Genomic DNA, 19,470 nt, shown 5'->3' on the forward strand with positions numbered 1-19,470 from the left:
TACCTGCAATCTTCTTCCTGACCTCTCCGCCCCCACCCCACTCCGGCCTATCACCCTCACCTTGACCTCCCTCCACCTATCGCCCCTCCCCCAAGTCCCTCCTCCCTACCTTTTATCTTAGCCTGCTGGACACATTTTCCTCATTCCTGAAGAAAAGCTTATGCCCGAAACGTCGATTCTCCTGTTCCATGGATGCTGCCTGACCTGTGGCGCTTTTCCAGCAACACATTTTCAGCTTACTACATACTGCCCCAACTATGGTCTGCTTTTCGCTGTTCCCAGCCTGCTTCATGTAATCCTGATCTGCTCCAACAACCTGCTTCACGAGACCCTTTCCTGCTTCACACTGCTTACTGTCTACTTCTATTGCTATACATGTCTGAATGTCACAGGACTTCAGAGCTTTGATCTGATACATTGAATCATCAAGCTTTGTCTAACTCATATAACTTCATCACAAATAGTAAGGTAGTCTAGGCTACTTGCTACATCTAGTGGTTATTTGTAAAATAACATTGATAGAAACTCAGGGCTGAATTTGATGAGAGAAATCGGTATGCATTAATTTTGAGAAGCATTTCTCCTTGAGCCCTATTAAATTTTCTTGTGCTATTTTCTGAAACTTGCCTCTGTAGCTACGCTTTATGCCTCTATGTTACCTTGTTCATCATATCTTCCTTTTTGCCATGTGCAGAAGCACTTGCCACAACCAGAACCATTTGCTATAGCCAGAACCTCCAAGGATTCCAGGCACTTGCACCACATTTACAATGTGGTTGCGTACTAGATCAAGCGCTTTCAGTCGAGAGCTTGCCTGCACAGTTCCTTTGTCTCAACAGGACAGGGCAGACAGAGGAAAACTGGCACTTTTGCTTTATTGACAAGGACCTGGAGGTCCTGGTGAAGGGAGTGGTGCAGAGGAGAGTTGTCCTCTTCCCTCAGGACCAACAGAGAGGTCTATGGTACAAGAACTTGCCTGTCTGTCTGAGATTGCATTCCAGGTCAGTGTTGGTTCCCTTGTCTGAAAGAAGGGGAACTATCTGCTAGATGGTCAATGACATTCTGCACTCTGCAAGATTATGTGCCACCATTTTCTCTCTGAAATTTCACATTCACTCTCTTACTGCATCCACCTCCCAACAAGGCTCATGGACTAAATCTAACAATTGCATATAACATCTTCTTTCACTCCCTCACCCACCCAATTACTCTAAGCTACTAAGCCTCCATGGCGTCTCTGCTGCCTACTCATTCACTGAGGACACTTCATAACTTTTCCCCTATCTGCACCAGCACTAATAGCCAGCCACTTGTGACTTCCTCATTTCTTAATTTGTCTCACTTCATGGAAAACATCTCACTAGATGGAGAGAACTAAGACAAGTAGTGGGAAGATTGACGTTCTTCTCCCCACATCCTACAAGAAAAGATCACTTGCCTTAGTTGTGAGGACCATGTCTGCTCATGAGGGGATGCCAAGACCTCAATGTCCTGGCAACCATTTAAGGTTCATTGTCACATTTTCAACTCACTGAACCCCCTCCCATTGTCTCATATCAGGAGAAAATGGTTCACAAGAGACCAGAACAAGCCAGGGCAATGACGGAAGGTCCAACATTTATCTCTTTATCCTCTGCGAGGACCATGACTGTTCCTAAGCTGAGGCCAAAAGCTCCATATCCCAACAACAATTAAGAAACATTAACACAAAAGAAATATTTTCCAGAAGTTGCTGGAAAAGTTCAGCAGGTCTGACAGCACTTGTAAAGAGAAACCAGAATTAACATTTTGGGCCTGGTGACCTTTCTCAGAATTGATGATAACTAGGAAAATGTCAGTTTATATTTAATTTTTTTAAAAAAATTCACCACTGTACAGGCCCTTTGGCCCTCGATGTTATGCTGGCCTTTTATCCTACTCTAAAATCAGATTAACCTACATACGCTTCATTGTACTATCTTCCATGTGCCTATCCAAGAGTCCCTTAAATGTCCTAATGTATCTGCCTCTACTACCACTGCTGAAAATGCATTCCACACACCCACCACTCTCTGATTAAAGACCTACCCCTGACATCTCCTCTAAACCTTCCTCCAATTACCTTAAACTTATGCCCCCTTGTGATTGACATTTCCGCCATTGGAAAAAGACTCTGGCTATCCACTCTATCTATGCCTCTCAACACCTTGTACACCTTGATCAAGTCACCCCTCATCCTTCTTCGCTCCAATGAGAAAATGCCTAGCTCTCTCAACCTTTCTTCATAAAACATGCCCTCCAGTCCAGGCAACATCCTGGTAAATCTCCTCTGCACCTCTCTAAAGCTTCCGCATCTTTCCTATAATATTCCAAGTGTGGTGTAAGCAGGGCTCTACTGAGCTGCAGCATAACCTTGCAGCTCTTAAATTCAATCCCCCTGCTAATGAAAGCCAACTTCTTAACAACCCTATCAACCTGGGTGGCAACTTTGAGGGATCTATGGACACGGACTCCAAGATCCCACTGACCCTCCAGAATGCCAAGAATCCAGCCTTTAATCATGTATTCTGCATTCAAATTTGACCTTCCAAAGTGAACGACTTCATGCTTTTCCAGGTTGAACTCCATCTGCCAGTTCTGCATCCTGTTAATGTCCCGTTGCAACCTACAACAGCCCTCCACACTATCCACAACTCCACCAACATTCATGTCATTGGCAAACTTCCTAACCCGTCTTTCCACTTCCTTAACCAAGTCATTTATCAAAATCACAAAGAGCAGAGGTCTCAAACATCACTGGTCACCGAGCTTCAGGCTGAATACTTTCCATCAACCACTACTCTCTGTCTTCTACGAGCCAGCCAATTCTGTATCCAGGCAAAAGTGAGGACTGCAGATGCTGGAAACCAGAGTTTAGATCAGAGTGGTGCTGGAAAAGCACAACAGGTCAAGCTGCATCCGAGGAGCAGGAAAAGCTGTATGACAGACAGTCAGGTTTCCCTGTATCCCATGCCTCCTTACTTTCTGAATGAGCCTACTATGGGGAATCTTTTCAAACAACTTGCTAAAATCCATGTACACCACATCCACTGCTCTACTTTCATCAAGGTCACATCCTCAATGAATTCATTAAGGCTTGTGAGGCATGACCTGCCATTCACAAAGCCATGCTGACTATCTCTAATCAAATTATTGTCTTCCAAGTAATCATAAATTCAGTCTCTCATAATCCTCTCCAATACTTTGCCCACCACTGACTTAAGACTGACTGGTCTGTAATCCCCAAGGTTATCCCTATTCTCTTTCTTGAACAAGGGAATAACATTTGCCACCCTCTAATCATCTGGCACTACTTCAGTCAACAGTGAGGATGCACAGATCATTGCCAAAGGTGCAGCAATCACTTCCCTCACTTCCTATAGTAACCTAGGGTATATCCCATCTGACCTAGGAGATTTATCCATCCTTATATTTGTCAAAATTTTCAGCACATGCTCCTTCCTAACATCACCCTGTTCTAGCATATCAGTCTGTTTCACGCTGTCCTCAGAAACGTCAAGGTCCATCTCAATAGTGAATACTGAAGCAAAGTATTCATTAAGGACCTCCCTTACTTCCTCCGATTCCAGGTGAAAGTTCCCTCACTATCCCTAATCGGCCTTACTGTCACTCTGGCCATCCTCTTGTTCCTCACATAAGTGTAGAACGCCTTAAGGTTTTCCTTAATCCTACCTGCTAAAGCTTTTTCATGCCCCCTTTTCGCTTTCCTAAGTCCACTCATCAGTTCCTTCCTGGTTACCTCTAAAGCCCTGTCTGATCCTTGCCTCCTCAACTTTAAGTAAGCTTTGTTCTTCCTCATTAGATGTTCCACATCTCCTGTCACTCAAAGTTCTTACAACCTATCATCCCTTCCTTGCCTCAGTGGGACAAACCTGTTCAGCACTATCACCAGGTGCTTCCTCAACAACCTCCCCATTTCTGTCGTGCATTTCCCTGAGAAAATCTGTTCCCAATTTAGGCACCCCAGTCCCTGCCTAATAGAATTGTAACTCCCCCTTCACCAATTAAATACTTTCCCATACCATCTGTTCCCATCCTTCTACATGAGCATAGTAAAGGTCATGGAGTTGTGGTCACAGTTACCGAAATGCTCTCCCATTGAGAGATGATACCTGGCCTGGTTCGTTGCCAAGCATCAAATCATATTTTGGCCTCCCCTCTCGTTGGCCTATCTATATATTGGGTAAGGAACTCTTCCTGGACACACCTGACAAAAACTGCCCCATCCAAACTATTTGAATTAAGGAGTTTCCAATCAATATCAATAAAGTCACCCATGACAACAACCATATTACTTCTAGACCTTTCCAAAATCTGCCTCCCAATCTGCTCTTCTGTGTCTCTGTTCCTATTGGGGGCCTGTAGAAAACTCCCAATAAAGTGACTGCTCCTTTCCTTATATGCAGAAGGTAGGGTAGGGGGGGCAGGAGTAAGTGATCAGGGATAGGTGGGGATAGAGCCTAAACAGAGAGAAGAACAGTTGGACAGATAATGTGGTTAGGAAAGTGAATCGCTGTTAATGGAGATTCTTAGTGGCTGGCAATAGGTAGTGTGTAATAGTGGACTATGTGGTAACATGGCTTGGTGTGTGGGTTTGGGGGCTAGGACATGGGAAAGGTCAGGCCTTAAAAATATTTAATTTGATATTGAATCTGGAGGGATCAGGAGTCTGGCTCTTGTTTCCACAGCCACATCACATTCCTCAGTGATTGCCTCTGGCTCAGACCCACCCCACATGATTCCAACTCAAGTTTAAACCTTTGTGCTTTGAATCCATCCAGCATCATGGGTATCTTTGTGATTTTCAATGGTCCAAAGACAGCAGCTCTTGCTGCATCCTAAGATCCACACTCAGAGTTATATGGCATCATATGCACACTCTCAACCTCTCTTTCTCCAACAGCAATGCATCACACTGGCTCGGGCCTACTCCACTCTGCATTTCCACTTCATCTTCCGGCTCATTCACCATGCTAACAAGCAACTTTTTCTTTTCCTTTCAGGCATCAAGGCACACAAGATGCAACAACTTGAACCCTCTGGAACCTTCGTTCCCTCCCCTTTCCTCTGACTCCATCCCCTCCCCTAAACCCACCTCCTGTCATGTATTCACCATCCCTCCTAACCTTCCGCTCTCTGATGCTGAATGTTTTGTACTCAGCAAAGGTCTTGGCTTTATCAGGTCACTGATCTTACTTTAAATGAAGCCAATTAATAACTTTGGCTTTGCCAAAGTTTAACAGGAGGAAATTATGGCTTATCCAGGAATGGATGTTGGACAACCTGAATTTTGCAGATTTTGGCTGAGATTTTCTATCCTTTCTAATGCTGTGTTGGAAGGTATAGAGGAAAAATAATTAAGGGGTACAGAATGAATGGGATTCATGCCACCTTTTTGCTTCCATCCTAATCAGACCCAGTATAAGATGGCCTTTGACTAATCCTTCAACCTCACTGCCAGTTGAGGCCTCGGAATATTAACGACCTCAAAGTGATTCATTCGCCACCACTGGTGTTAACGCAGCTGCAGTTAGACCAATGGAGGCCCTTCCTTCAACTGTATAGTTCCTGATTGTGGGAGCCAACATCAGGAAATGAAGGCAGGGATGTCTTCAAAGCCCTTGCTGCAGGCCTCCCTCATCCTGCAGGACCAATCTTGCAACCAATCTTTTCTGCACTCTTGTCATTCTGGCAGCATCTACTACATTCACATTCAAACTTCTAACTGATCAGCCATCCTTGGTAGGACAGATTTCTACCATTGGGTCTTGATTCTGAATATCTTCCCTTGTGCTGCAATTGCCTGAATTGCTTGTAATATTGCATGTCTTTCCCAAAGAAGGCAAGCAGGCAACACCCACATCACATCTACAAAATTCCACTCTTGTTTCCTGCTAAAACAGCAGGATGTTTTGCAAGTTTGAAACCCATTTGACTGATTGCCATGTTTGCCTCAGACTTTTATTCCAGACCACAGCCTCCCAACTCCAGACTCATTGAATAATCAGACCGGCTGCATCTGTCAAAGGACGAATGTCTGATTAAGGGGACCATGACACTTAGATTTTTGAGGCTGCAGCATCCACAAGTGTGGAGAGGAGATCTGTGCATTTAGCAGCCAAGTTTCTCATTCTTACCTGGAGGACATATTGAAGGACCATAATGAGATGAGCTCTCCCAAGGATGAAAGGAATAGGACTGTTTCTCCAAGCAAGCAGGCTTGGATGGAATTGAATGTGGATATCAGATTTGTGACCCCTCCAACCTGGAAACAATGCACTAAGTAAATTCAGAACCACAAGAGAGCATGACAGGCAATTTTCTTCCTTATTATTAATTTAAGGGAAGTGGACATCGTTGGCTAGGTCAGTATTTGTTGATTATTGCTAAATTCCTTAGAGAGGCTGGTGTGGAGCTGCTCTCTTAAAATGCAGCAATCCTTGGGACATCCAAAGCACTGTTAGGAAGTGTATTGCGAGATCCCCGTTTCAGAAATAGTGAAAGAACAGCGATAAATTCCAAGTCAGAGTTGTGTTTGGCTTGCAGTGGTTTTCTTTATGCGTCTGTTACCCTTGTTCTTCCACATGGTACAGATAATAATTCCGGTCTGGAGTCTGTTTGCTAGTTGATTTGTACTCAAGTCAGAACACAGTGCAGTACAATATAAAATAGCCATTCATAAGTACAGGAAATGTTTGTATGTTGAATCTTTAAAATTACATCACTGTATGGGATTGTGTTCATCCGTATAAGCTTTCATAAGCCAGATATTCATAAATCAAGGATCCCCTGTATTCTACTCACCTATTGTTGATGATGAGAGACATTTGTGGAGTCTCTTCCTCATGTTAGTCACTGAATTGTCCACCATTATTCACAACTACATCGGGTTGGACTGTAGAGCGTAGCTCTGATTAATTCATGTGATATTTCTTCACCCTGTTGACTGCATTTTGCTCCTGTTGCTGGCACGTAAATAGTTCTATGTTGGAGCTTTACCAAGTTGACACCTTTTTTGTGGATGTATCTGGTGCTGCTGCTTGCATGATTTGCTGAATTCTTCATTGAACCAATATATATCTCGCACCTTCACAGTAATAGTGGATTGGCACTGTTTATGATCTACGTCATGAGACTTCACGAGGTCTGTAGTCAATGTGTAACTGTCTCCCAAGACAGTTCGCTCTTAACTTAACATTATTTACCACCATCCTTGCTGTGTCTGTCTGTCCCATGGTAGGACACAACATATTCAGGGATAGTAATGGGGTTGTCTGGGACATTTTCAGTGAAGTCTAATTTTGTGAGCACAACTATGCCAGATGGTGTTTTTCTGGTTGATGAGGCAATTCTCCCTATTTCAGCACTAGCCCCCAGATGTCAGTAAGGATGACTTTGCTGGGTCAACAGGGCAACATGCATTGTTGTTATTTCTGGTGCCTTTCTCAATGCTAGATGGTCTATCCTGTTTTATTTATTTATCAGACTTAGCAGCAGTTAGCTGAAACTGAGTGGCTTGCTAGGCCATTTTAGAGGACAGTTCAGAGTCAACCACATTGCTGTGGGTTGAGCCTCATGCAGACCAAACCAGGAAAGGATGATATATGTCGTTCCCTAAGACATACTTGTGAACAAGATAGGTTTAGATGACAATTGTCAATAGTTATAAGAGACTAAGTCTATACTTTTTTTGGCTAAGTACAAGTTGCATCAGGTATTTGGAGGTTTTTTTGCTGCATGCTTTCTAACAATATCTTACCTCATTAATCACATACCTTTTCCTCATAGTGTCCTTCATGTCCTTTTAACTTCATGCTGTTCCTGGAACAACTTACCACTGTTGTGATATCCCAGTATCCACTGGCAATCTGGCACCCACGCCATCTTTTAAAAAAAATCTACTTAGACAAGTACTGTCAGTCCTGAACTGCTGTACATGGTTATTAAAATTTGCCATGGCATGCAGGGATAAATTGGTCCCCATCCTTGGGAACCCAGAGATCCTGTTAGTTGGGTAGTTGCAGGGATGAGACTTCCTCTTTCCTTAGGACTAGCAGACAAGGCCATCAAACCAGACCATGCCAGTCTGGTCAGAGGTTGCTACCCAGGTTAGAGTAGTCTCAGCCAATTTGAGGAATGCCCAGCATTGTAGAGAGAAGGTCAATGTCTTTGTCCATTCTGCCAGTGTAAGTCATCAGCTTCCAATATTCCACATTCATTCTATCTCCGTTGCTGTACCCAGCTCCCACCAAAATTCAAGCTCCATCACTCATTATTGCCTGCAATATCTTCCCTCATTCGCTGTCACCCACGAACCTCCAACACGAAAACGTCTGCGCTGCCTCCACTCATTTGGTAAAACCACCCCACCTGCATTAAATGTAATACCTATGCCACACAATTTCACCTCCCATAATACATAATATCTTCCCATTCCAGGTGGAAACACAGCTCACAATAGGGCAGAAAGAATTGGTGAGCTCCAAACATTCTGTTCCTCAGCCAAAACACAACCCAAGTGGCTGACTGAACACGTCCAAGCATCTGGACTAGAATTGGAGGTTGCTCTTGACTAACAATACTAGAACCTTTGAGTGAAGGCTATCCTCCTTAATATAACTGAGGTCTGCTGACAACCACGGCACTTTCCTGCCTTTGTTTCTGTGTTAATCAACATAGCAAGACAGAAGTAACATGAGACAGATAGATCTAGCTGAGGGGGCAAAGTGCACAAAGGCAGTGATGATGTGAGCATCCAGATAGTCTCAGGGAAAGTGAGCACTTTGACAACAAGCAAAGAGCTCTGAGTGCAACCTGGTCCAGTCCATGAACTGGGTACATGTCCTTGAGAACATAGTGTCCTTGGGTCTAGCATTACAATGATAGTTGCTGGTTCACTTGAGGTTAAGGACTAAAGTGTAGAAATAGGAAAAAGTGAGTTCTGCACATGCTCACTTTTTGATCAGAATCAAAGAATGTGGTGCTGGAAAAGCGCAGCCGGTCAGGGAGCATCAGAGAAGCAGGATAATTGATGTTTCAGACATAAGCCCTTCTCAGAGACCTCCCCCCTTCCCTTCCTGGACCTCTCCACCTCCATTTCGGCATGTCCAAATCATGTCCAATTCTAGTGACCACCTCCAGATACATCACATCATCCTCCACCATTTCTGCACCTACAAACAGACCCCATCACCAGAGATATATTTCTCTTCCCACCCCATCTGCGTTTCAGAGTGACCATTCCCTCCGTGACTACCTCATCAGGTCCACACTCCACCCACCAACCTACCATCCCCTCTTGGCACCTTCCCCTCCCAATGCAAGAAGTGCAAAAGCTGCACCCACATCTCTCCGCTCACCTCCATCCAAGGCCCCCAAGGATCCTTCCACATCCGGCAGAAATTTACTTGTACTGACACACGTTATCTACTGTGATGTGGTCTCCTCTACATTGGGTAGACAGGACGCCAACTTGCAGATCGTTTCAGACGACATCTCTGGGACAACTGCACTGACCAACCCCACTGCCCTGTGGCTGGACACTTTAACTCCTCATCCTACCCCACCAAGGACATTCAGGTCCTGGGCCTTCTCCATCACCAAACATAACCACTCGATGCCTGGATGAAGAACGCCCCATCTTCTGCCTTGGGACCTCCCCAACCAGACCGGATCAATATGGATTTCACTAGTTTCCCCATTTCCCCTCCCCCGCTTTATCCCAGTCCCAACCTTCAAACTCGGCACTGCCCTCTTGAACGGTCCTACCTGTCCACCTTCCTTCCCACCTATCTGCTCCTCCCTCCTCTCCGATCTATCACTTTCCCCGACCTTCATCTACCTATCATATTTTGAGCTATCTTCCACCCAACCCACCCCCTTCCCATTTATCTCTCAGTCCCCTTGGCCCACAAGCCACATTCCTGATGAAAGGCATATGCCTGAAATGTCGATGCTTTTGCTCCTCGGATGCTGCCTGACCAGCTGTACTTTTCCAGTACCACATTCTTCGACTCTGAAGTGTGGAAATATTCTGTAGGTGGATCAGAGATGTCCCAAGGTTCAAACAGGTTGGCTCCAATGTCTGTGGATGTGAGCTGCTAGAGGAGGTAGTGAAAGCAGGTACAACTACAACATTTAAAAGAGTTCTGGGTGGGTACATGAATTAAAAGAGTTTAGACAGAAATGGGCCAAATGTTCATAAATGGGACTAGTCAGTTTAGGAGCTTAATTTAGATAAATGTGAGGTGCTGCATTTTGGAAAGGCAGGACTTATACACTTAATGGTAAGGGTCTAGATTAGAGTTGTGCTGGAAAAGTACAGCACCTGACCTGCTGTGCTTTTCCAGCACTACTCTAATCTAGACTCTGATCTCCAGCATCTGCAGTCCTCACTTTCGCCTACTTAATGATAAGGTTCTGGGGAGAGCAGGTTCAGAGTTCCCTGAAAGTGAGTCGCAGGTAGATAGAATAATGAAGAAGGCATTTGGTATGCTTTCCTTTAATGGTCAGAGCATTGAATTTTGGAATTGGTGGGTCATTTTGCAGCTATACAGGACATTAGTTCGGCCACTTTTAGAATATTGTGTGCAGTCCTGGTGTCCCTCCTAAAGGAAGGACGTTGTGAAACCTGAAAGGGTTCAGAAAAGATTGACAAGGATGTTGCCAGGTTTGGAGAGCTTGAGCTATAGGGAGTGGCTGAATAGGCAGAGGATGTGTTTCCTTGAGTGTCAGAGGCTGAGAGGTGACCTTATAGAGGTTTATAAAATCATGAAGGGCATGGATAGGGTAAATAGATATGATCTTTTCCCTGGGGTGGGGAGAAGTTGATGGCATAGGTTTAGGGTGAGATGGGAAAAATTTGAAAGGTACCTGAGGGCAACGTTTTCACACAAGCGGTGCTTGTATGGAATGAGCTGCCAGAGGAAGTGGTGGAGGCTGGGACAAATACAACATTTAAAAGGCATCGGGATGGGTATATGAATAGGAAGAGTTTAGAGTGATATGGGCAAAATGCTAACAAATGGGACTAGATTAGTTTAGGATATCTGGTTTGCATGGACGAGTTGGACCAAAGGGTCTGTTTTCGTGCTATACATCTCTATGACTCTATAGCTCTACAGTCAGCACAGACGAGTTAGGCTGAAGGGTTTGATTCCCTGCTGTATGACTCTATGTGACTGATGCCCATGAAGTGTGTCCTGGGTTGTTGATGTCCTGTGTCAAGCATGGAGATCTTTTGGAATAAGCATGAACTGAAATTAGCAAGTATCTGCTCTGATTTCCATGACAAGAATTCTTGATGTCTATAATAAATCAAAGAACTGCAGATACTGAAGGTCTGAAACAAAAATAGGAATTGCTGGAAAATTTCATCAGTATCTGTGGAGTTCACGTTTGAGTCTGATGACCTTTCTTCAGAATGTCTAGCTTCTTGATGTCGAGTTTGCTAGTCATGGTTGGTAAAATAGGAAACTAAATATTATTGAGGCAAGTTGTGTCATTAACAAGGTGCTTAATAAGCAATAATTCCCTTTAATTGGCAACTAAGTAAGAAACTCATCATAGGGAAATCAGTGGTGCAGTGGTAGTGAACATATCCATGGATTGAGAGATCTAGATTATGGTTGCACCTGTTCAGAAGTGTATAATAACATTTCTGAACAGGATGAATAGATGAGATTTAAAAATCAAGAAACTCTCATCATGCTGCTTGTCAAAAGCATTAAAGATGGAGCAAGATGCACCAGATAGGCCGTCCTGGGTTCATCATACTGTTTTTCCACAAATCTTGCCACGGTTCACATTGTTCAGACCCCTCAAAGATTTCATCAAAGTTTCCATTAGACCACTTTTTAATTCTGGATTTTCATTGAATTTAAATTTCAACATCTTCCATGTTGGGATTCAATCTCACGTCCCTAGAACATTAGTATTAAGCTCTGGATTGCTTACCTGGTGTTACACCATTATTTTCCCTCAGTTGCTTAACACTTTCCAATGCCAAAACCTACACTGTTGACTTACAAAGCATTCATCTGTACAGCATATCCATCGGTACAGCACTTGGTAGGATAACACACCAGGTAGGGAAAGAGTTAAATTTTAGGTTGTATGATACAAAGACTCAGCTCGCATGACTTGGATCAGATAAGAACTTGCAGTAAACAATGAGGTGCTGGAGGCAAGGGGAATGGGTTGATGAGGTGAAAAAGCATTCTTTATGTATAAAGCCATTTAACAAGATAAAAAAGCTTTCATTATGTAAAGTCAGTTAACAAGGTGAAAAGCATTCATTACGTGAAGCTAGTTAACAAGATTATGAACATTCATTGTATACTGCCAGATGGTTTAATCTTTACTGTTGACACTCGCTGGTTGTAATGGTCACCCAATCAATATAGCTGTTGCCTTATTTGGAGGCTGGTCTCTGTAAGTGACTATATAATTCCTTAAGAATCTGCTATTCAAGAGAAGACCAAGAACTCATGTCTCTGTGACATGGGTGACCATTCCCTCTCCCTCCAGGACCCAGAATACATACTGTGTTTCTGAGTGTTTGCTTCGACTGATACAGGGATAGGGAAACAGGACGACATTGCAACTGACTTCATTCCTCTCTCTCCATGTGCCTATTTAGGCAACCAACGTTTACACTTACTGTCAACCTATTGTCTTCTTTCAACCATGCCTCACAGTCACCCTTGACAAATAGTGTCATATTCTCCTCTCCATACAAATCATTATGAATGATCACACTCCTCCTTGCAGACTTGACAAGACACAGATATTAGAGTAAAGGTTCGGCAGTCCAGTGAAAAGCACCTTATCTATCACTGACAATGTTTGCAAAACTAGTCCACAAGAAAGCAGATTGTAAATGTCATCACATCTACTGTGACAGCCTGAACTTCCTGGAGCATTGGTGCTAACTTGGGTTAATGGAACTGATTTTCCACTCATAGGGACCTTATGTCTGAGGTCTCGCCGCTTATCAGTTAGGTCCCACAACACCAGGTTATAGTCCAACAGGTTTACTTGGAAGCACTAGCTTTCGAAGCACCGCTTCATCAGGTGGCTAACATCCATACCTCTGCCTTTTGCAGAAGTAAGTGGCTGAGGAGAGGTAAGCTGGCATTGCTGGAGAAGTTGATGGTGAACTTCTGTTGTTGGCCTTTATGATAGTTGCCAGATACACCTGCATTAGATGGTTATGTGCTGTGGTGAAGATTGGCGGCAGGAAAGTGCTGCTGAAGATGAATTATGTATTAGATAGATGAAGTGCCTTCCAAGAAACTAAAAATCATCTGCCAAGCAGTAATAGGAGTCTCTGAGATAAGAAGCGCTTTGAACAGCAGCCCCTCAGGTGGCAGTGGTTGGAGCTCTTCAGCATAAATTTTCAAAACCTTCTCAGCTTGTGAATTTCACTGAAGAAACTCCTCCTGCTGTTTACTTGCATCTGTGATCTTGGAGAATTGTTGTTAGGTCAGGAAACAGGTTCAGTTGCTGAAAAATGGTGGTCAAAACAATTTTTTTTAAAATTCTGTAATATTTTCTTGCTCACCAGCAAATTTTCCACCCACCCTCAAGTTCACCTAGGTGAAACATGAAGAAGGGGGGTAATGTTTGAATACAAACCTGGCACCAATTTTAGGTGATAGCTCCTTGCAGTGAGTCAAAACTGTCTCCCCTTCTCTGGGAAAACTCCTTCCACTGATTCCATGGAAGTGTTTTACAGGGTAGAGAGAATCTCTCAGTTGAAAAATATGGGACAGTTGTAAGCCTTGTGTTTCTTGTAATCCAAAAGGGATAAGGTTCCTTATTTGATTTTTTCCAGAGGTTTGATTTGAGTACAGAATCACTTCAGCTATACCTAAGGAATTAAGAGATGCCATTCAAAACATAACAATCTTGTCTGTTCTCTTTCCAGGTTCTACCTGACAGCTTCCTATCTCCACCAGTTTTCAGATCTTGGTCGAAACTCCATCCCCTGGCTACCTGCTCTCTCATTGCCCTGAAAGCAGTCTGTGATTAAGTTATGCAGTTCTCAAGTTTTCTGTCACATTGATGCCAAAATGAACTTTTGACCTCATATGAATGTCATTACCAAGTCTGCATAATCCACCTCTGTAACATCACCAACTTCGGTTATCTTGTTAAAAACACACAACACCATCATGTTTAGACTGATTTAATCTAAAAATGAGTTAACAGAGTCTTATATGGATTCATGCATTTTTTGAGCAAAGTACAATGTAAATTCATTGTACTCAGTTAACTCATTTTTTAGATTATAATCAGTCTAAACATTATGACACAGACAACAGAACACAGGGGGCTAACACCTTCAACATCTTATTTGGCGGACACCAATTGTTACAGTTAACCTGAGAATGTAACTTTTAAAAAAAAGTTTTGTGATTTACATGTAAAAAGTGAAACTATCATGGTCATTCCAACAGATGAGAGACTTAACAAACAATTAAGGTATTTTTCAATGTATAATTTCAGTTACATCACACTGTAAACTTTTGCTATACATTCTGTGCCTTACAATCTTATACTCCACAACCACCTGATGAAGGAGCAGCACTCCGAAAACTAGTGCTTCCAATTAAACCTGTTGGACAATAACCTGGTTTTGTGTGATTTTTAACTTTGTACACCCCAGTCCAACACCGGCATCTCCAAATCATTTCGGTTATCTCGGTTCATCTGCCGCAGAAAATCCTCACTATTCTTTATTTCCATCAGCCTTAACGATTACCACACACTTCTGGCTTGCCTCGCATGTTTAAACATGCGTGTATTTAAGGTCATCCAAAAAGCTGTTATCCTTGCAAATCCCATTTCCCCGTCATCTCTGTACTTGCTGACCTACAGTGGCATATGGTCAATTAATCTTGATTTCAAAATTGCATTCCCACCATAGCCTTATCGATCCCTTGCACTCCTAAAACTTCATACCACCTCAATATATCTGTGTTCAAATGACTCTGGCCTCTGAGCTACTCAATTTTATGTGCTGCATCATTAGTGGTTGTGGTTTGGGCTCTAAACTCTGAATTCCGTTCCCAAACCTTTAGCGAAAATATATTTCCTTGACTTAAGTTTTGACAAGATGACCCAATATCCCCGAATGGGTTTGGTTTGTCTCATTTGCACAGTGGTTAGCACTGCTGCCTCACAGCGCCAGAGATCCAGGTTCAATTCCCGCCTCAGGCGACTGACTGTGTGGAGTTTGCACGTTCTCCCCATGTCTGCGTGGGTTTCCTCCGGGTGCTCCGGTTTCCTCCCACAGTCACAAAGATAACTGTGTAGGGCCAGGTGAAATGGCCATACTAAATTGCCCGTAGTGTTAGGTTAGGGGTATGGGTGGCTTTTGCTTCGGCAGGTCGGTGTGGACTTGTTGGGACGAAGGGCCTGTTTCCACACTGTAATGTAATCTAATCTAATCATTGGTTCTGCGAGTATGTTTCATTACTTTAAGGTGCTGAAGAAATCTGTTGTAGTTGTTAAGCTGCCAGAGAATTCCCTAATCTCAATTTTGACAAAGGGTCAGTTAGACTCGAAACGTCAGCTCTTTTCTCTCCTTACAGATGCTGCCAGACCTGCTGAGATTTTCCAGCATTTTCTCTTTTGATTTCAGATTCTAGCATCCGCAGTAAATTGCTTTTATCCCTAAACTCAGGGGTGGGATCTCTGGACTGTGACATCAGAGCCCTGACCACAACACAAAGGCGGCGAGCGACTGCGCATGCGTTCAGCCCGAGAAGGCAGCAACATGGTGCGATTTGTAACGTAAGCGAGCGACATCGATTCGTCACCACACAAATTTATTCTTGCAGCGTCTCGTGTGAAAACAAAAAAAATTCTTAAAGGTTAGAGATTCACTTACCCATTTTAACGTGGAATGGTGATCATAGCAATGCTCGCACTTGCGGTTGTACAGCCTGTCGGATCGCTGCGAGTGAAAAGTCAAACCGTTGGAATATTGTAAACTGCCAGGTTCGAGGAGGGGTGGAGGTGATGAGTTTGGAAACACAATGTTTACGAAGTTTTTGTTCGTACCAACAAGTGCATTTATTATTTATTACATGTACTGTGTAAATAGCTTTGGCAGTTTTGTTTGTGTGCTGGCATTTTGAGGGTTTACTGCCATCCCCGATCTCGCCCTGCCCCCCTGTTTGGCAATGGAAGGTGCCGGTGATTTTAAACTTGGAGCGCGGGGTGTGACCGTTACCAGGAGCTGGTCGCGGGACAGTGCTCCCGTTCTCCTGTTCCATTCCCTCCCTTTTAGTCACGTGCTGCATTTTCAGTAGATTACTTGGACATTGGAATACGGAGTAAAGTTTTAAAATTTACCGGCCGGACCAAACTTGGAATCGTGACAGGCAATGTGGATGGTGACGATCAACTCTCGCAGAACAACATGAATAAGCTAATAGAGTGGCCAGATGGAACTTAACAAAGAGACATTTGAGAGGATATGTTACCTGAAGGGATAGGTAGAATTAATATAGATCTAAAAATATAAATTTATGCAGGGGACTGGTTCCTATGAGTTCACCTTCCAGCTAGAGGCACGTTGAGAGGGTAGATAGTACAATTGAGTGTTTGATAATGTGACATATCAATAAAGTGACAAAGATCAAAATTCAAACTGAATAAAACAAGCAGGCAAATGGGCTGTTTAATTCATAGGAGGTTGCGAGGTGATCTGATAAAAGTTTGTAAAATAGTGAGAAGTATGGATAGAGTTAACGGCAGTTGTCTTTTCCATAGGATGGGGGATTTCAAGATTAGGGGGCATGTTTTTAAGGTTTTAAAAAGACGTGATGCAAATTTTTGACACAGGGTGGTCCATGTTTGGAATGAGCTTCCTGAAGCAGTGGTGGATGTGAGTACAGTTTTGATGTTTAAAAGACATAGGTACATTAATAGGAAAGGTTTGAAGGGTTATAGGTCAGGAACAGGCAAGTATGACGATTAATTTGGGAATATGTTTGGCATAGATTGGTTGGACTGAAGGGTCTGTTTCTGTGCTGTATGATTCTATAAACTCCAGGACAAAATGCCAAAATTATATTTTTTTTGAATAGCAAAGTTACAGCAACTATGTTATATCACATTCTGGTTTAAGCAGAATTTAAAGTGATTTTGCTATTCAGAGTGCCTGCAAAAATTGTGACAAGCTAAATTTGAATTGCATTCCATCATAATCCAGTATTGTAATTTACATCATAATGTTGTCAAAAAGATGGCTGCATACATTCTACTTCAAAAGGAAAATAGACATAAACAATAACGGAGTAAGATTATGAAGGAGGGTCATGCCACAGGTGCTGCCAAACTTGCTGAGTTTCTCCAATTTCTGCTTTTATTGAATTTCCAGTATCTGCTGTTCTTTGTTTTGTTTTAAATAACGTATTCATGTTCATTTCTCAGTGATCCTAATAGTCATTGTACACTATGACAACAGCAACATCAAACCTTGCTGTCATAGTGTACAATGACTATTAGGATTTGTATTTTGCTACTCTTTATTGATCCCTTTTTGTTAAGAATTATTAACTGCGCTCTGATCATATTGTTCTCCTAATGGATTATTTCAGCTGTCTTAATATATTATCTTGATTGCTTTGCAGTAGATTTTTCAATGCCACTGTGATGCTTGTCTTTGGTAATTAGTGTAATTGAATGATATCAAAGAAGATACAGTATTCTTTCAACATGCAGGATTTGATCTGGCTCATGTCTGTCATTTTAAATGATAATGATTTTAATGTCCTTTTTATTTTTCTCTGACATTCATACATCAGAATAATTTTAAACTGAACTATTTGATTTTCTGCAGAACTGTTAAAAAACACATAATCTTAAGCTTCACAAATGGTGATATTAGTGCAGAAGCAGGGATAGGCCGGAACTCCAGATTAACATCCAGATTTGGTTACCACGCTTGAAAGTGTGTATATAAATTTCCTAAAATGCATTCACAAATAAAAGAAAATTTACATCAATATTATGTTGAAAAAGCGGGGTTTATTTTCCTTGGAGCAGAGGAGTTTGAGTTAATTTGATAGGTGTGTAAGATTATGGCCAGTTTAAGTGAGGTGAATGAAAGCTATTTCCATTACTTGATGGCATTAGAACAAGGGGAGGTGGGTTTAAGATTTAGAGAGCATGGAAGAAAAAAACTTTTTCTTACTCTAAATGGTAATGACCAAGAAGGTGTTGGAAGTTGGGATAAATAATTCTAAAATGGGCGTCTGAGGCTAATAAAGTTACAGGGTGATGACATGAGAGGAAAGGAACTCATTGAATTTCTCTGAAGAGAGCCAGCAGGACTAAATTTGCTGAATGGCCTCCTGTGCTTTAATGTTGTTTTGAGATTTGTTGCTATAATGTATGTTTACATAGTGATGAAAACAAATAGTGATTAGAGATTTTGATATTATCGCCACTAAAATTGTGAAGTATGTCTGTTAAATTCCTTTTTCTTGTTACCTAGAAATGGAACCAACTTCTTCCATGAAATCTTTGTTACTGGCTATTACCCAGTACAAAAATGCGAGAACTGAAAATAATGTTTTTCAACTAGAAAGACAATTAGGTGTAAGTACAACATTTTATGCGTGGAAGAAAAATTTAACTAATGTTCTGTATAGACATGGGATGTGTGTGTTATTTTTATATGCGTGTGTATGTGATCACCTTCAAATATACAAAACAAGAGTAGCAATGAGCCATTCAGTCCCTCAACCATGCTCCACCTTTCAGTAAAAGCGTGGCTGAACTGTTTGTTGAATTTGACATTCCCATCTGCTCTGATAACCTCTGATTCCCTTGTTTAATGAAAATCTGTCTACCTCTACCTCAAAATATTCAATGACTGCACTTCCACTACCGAGTTCCAACGTCGGGAAGTTATGTTAGGGGATTTTAACTTTCAACCATCGACTGGGACTGCCATAGTGTTAAAGGTTTAGATGGAGAGGAATTTCTTAAGTGTGTACAAGACAATTTTATGATTCAGTATGTGGATGTACCTACAAGAGAAGGTGCAAAACTTGACCTATTCTTGGGAAATAAGGCAATTGAGGTGTCAGTGGGGGAGCACTTTGGGGCCAGCGACCATAATTCTATTTGTTTTAAAATAGTGATGGAAAAGGATAGACCAGATCTAAAAGTTGAAGTCCTAATTTGGAGAAAGGCCAATTTTGACAGTTTTAGGCAAGAACTTTCAAAAGCAGATTGGAGGCAGATGTTTGCAGGTAAAGGGACGGCTGGAAAATGGGAAGCCTTCAGAAATGAGATAACAAGAATCCAGAGAAAGTACATTCCTGTCAGGGTGAAAGGGAAGGCTGGTAGGTATAGGGAATGATGGATGACTAAAGAAATTGAGGGCTTGGTTAAGAAAAAGAAGGA

General features: G+C 42.3%; 1 protein-coding gene across 5 annotated transcripts in view; it reads left to right on the forward strand.

The window, feature by feature from the left end:
• The first annotated feature begins 15,793 nt into the window (after positions 1 to 15,793).
• The window catches only part of cip2a (cellular inhibitor of PP2A), a 69,964-nt gene continuing 66,287 nt past the window's right edge, over positions 15,794 to 19,470 (forward strand). The window contains exons 1-2 of one of the 5 annotated variants that reach the window (XM_043701060.1): positions 15,794 to 15,920; positions 18,554 to 18,657. In XM_043701060.1, the coding sequence (XP_043556995.1) occupies positions 18,556 to 18,657 (102 nt within the window). In that variant the 5' untranslated portion in view covers positions 15,794 to 15,920; positions 18,554 to 18,555. Of the gene's footprint in view, positions 15,921 to 15,978; positions 16,066 to 16,283; positions 16,548 to 16,593; positions 16,940 to 18,553; positions 18,658 to 19,470 lie in introns of those variants that run through there. The other 4 variants (XM_043701061.1, XM_043701059.1, XM_043701064.1 and 1 more) reach the window with 4 other exon arrangements.

The sequence above is a fragment of the Chiloscyllium plagiosum genome, chromosome 12 (genome assembly GCF_004010195.1).
Source record: "Chiloscyllium plagiosum isolate BGI_BamShark_2017 chromosome 12, ASM401019v2, whole genome shotgun sequence".
Taxonomy (NCBI): domain Eukaryota; kingdom Metazoa; phylum Chordata; class Chondrichthyes; order Orectolobiformes; family Hemiscylliidae; genus Chiloscyllium; species Chiloscyllium plagiosum.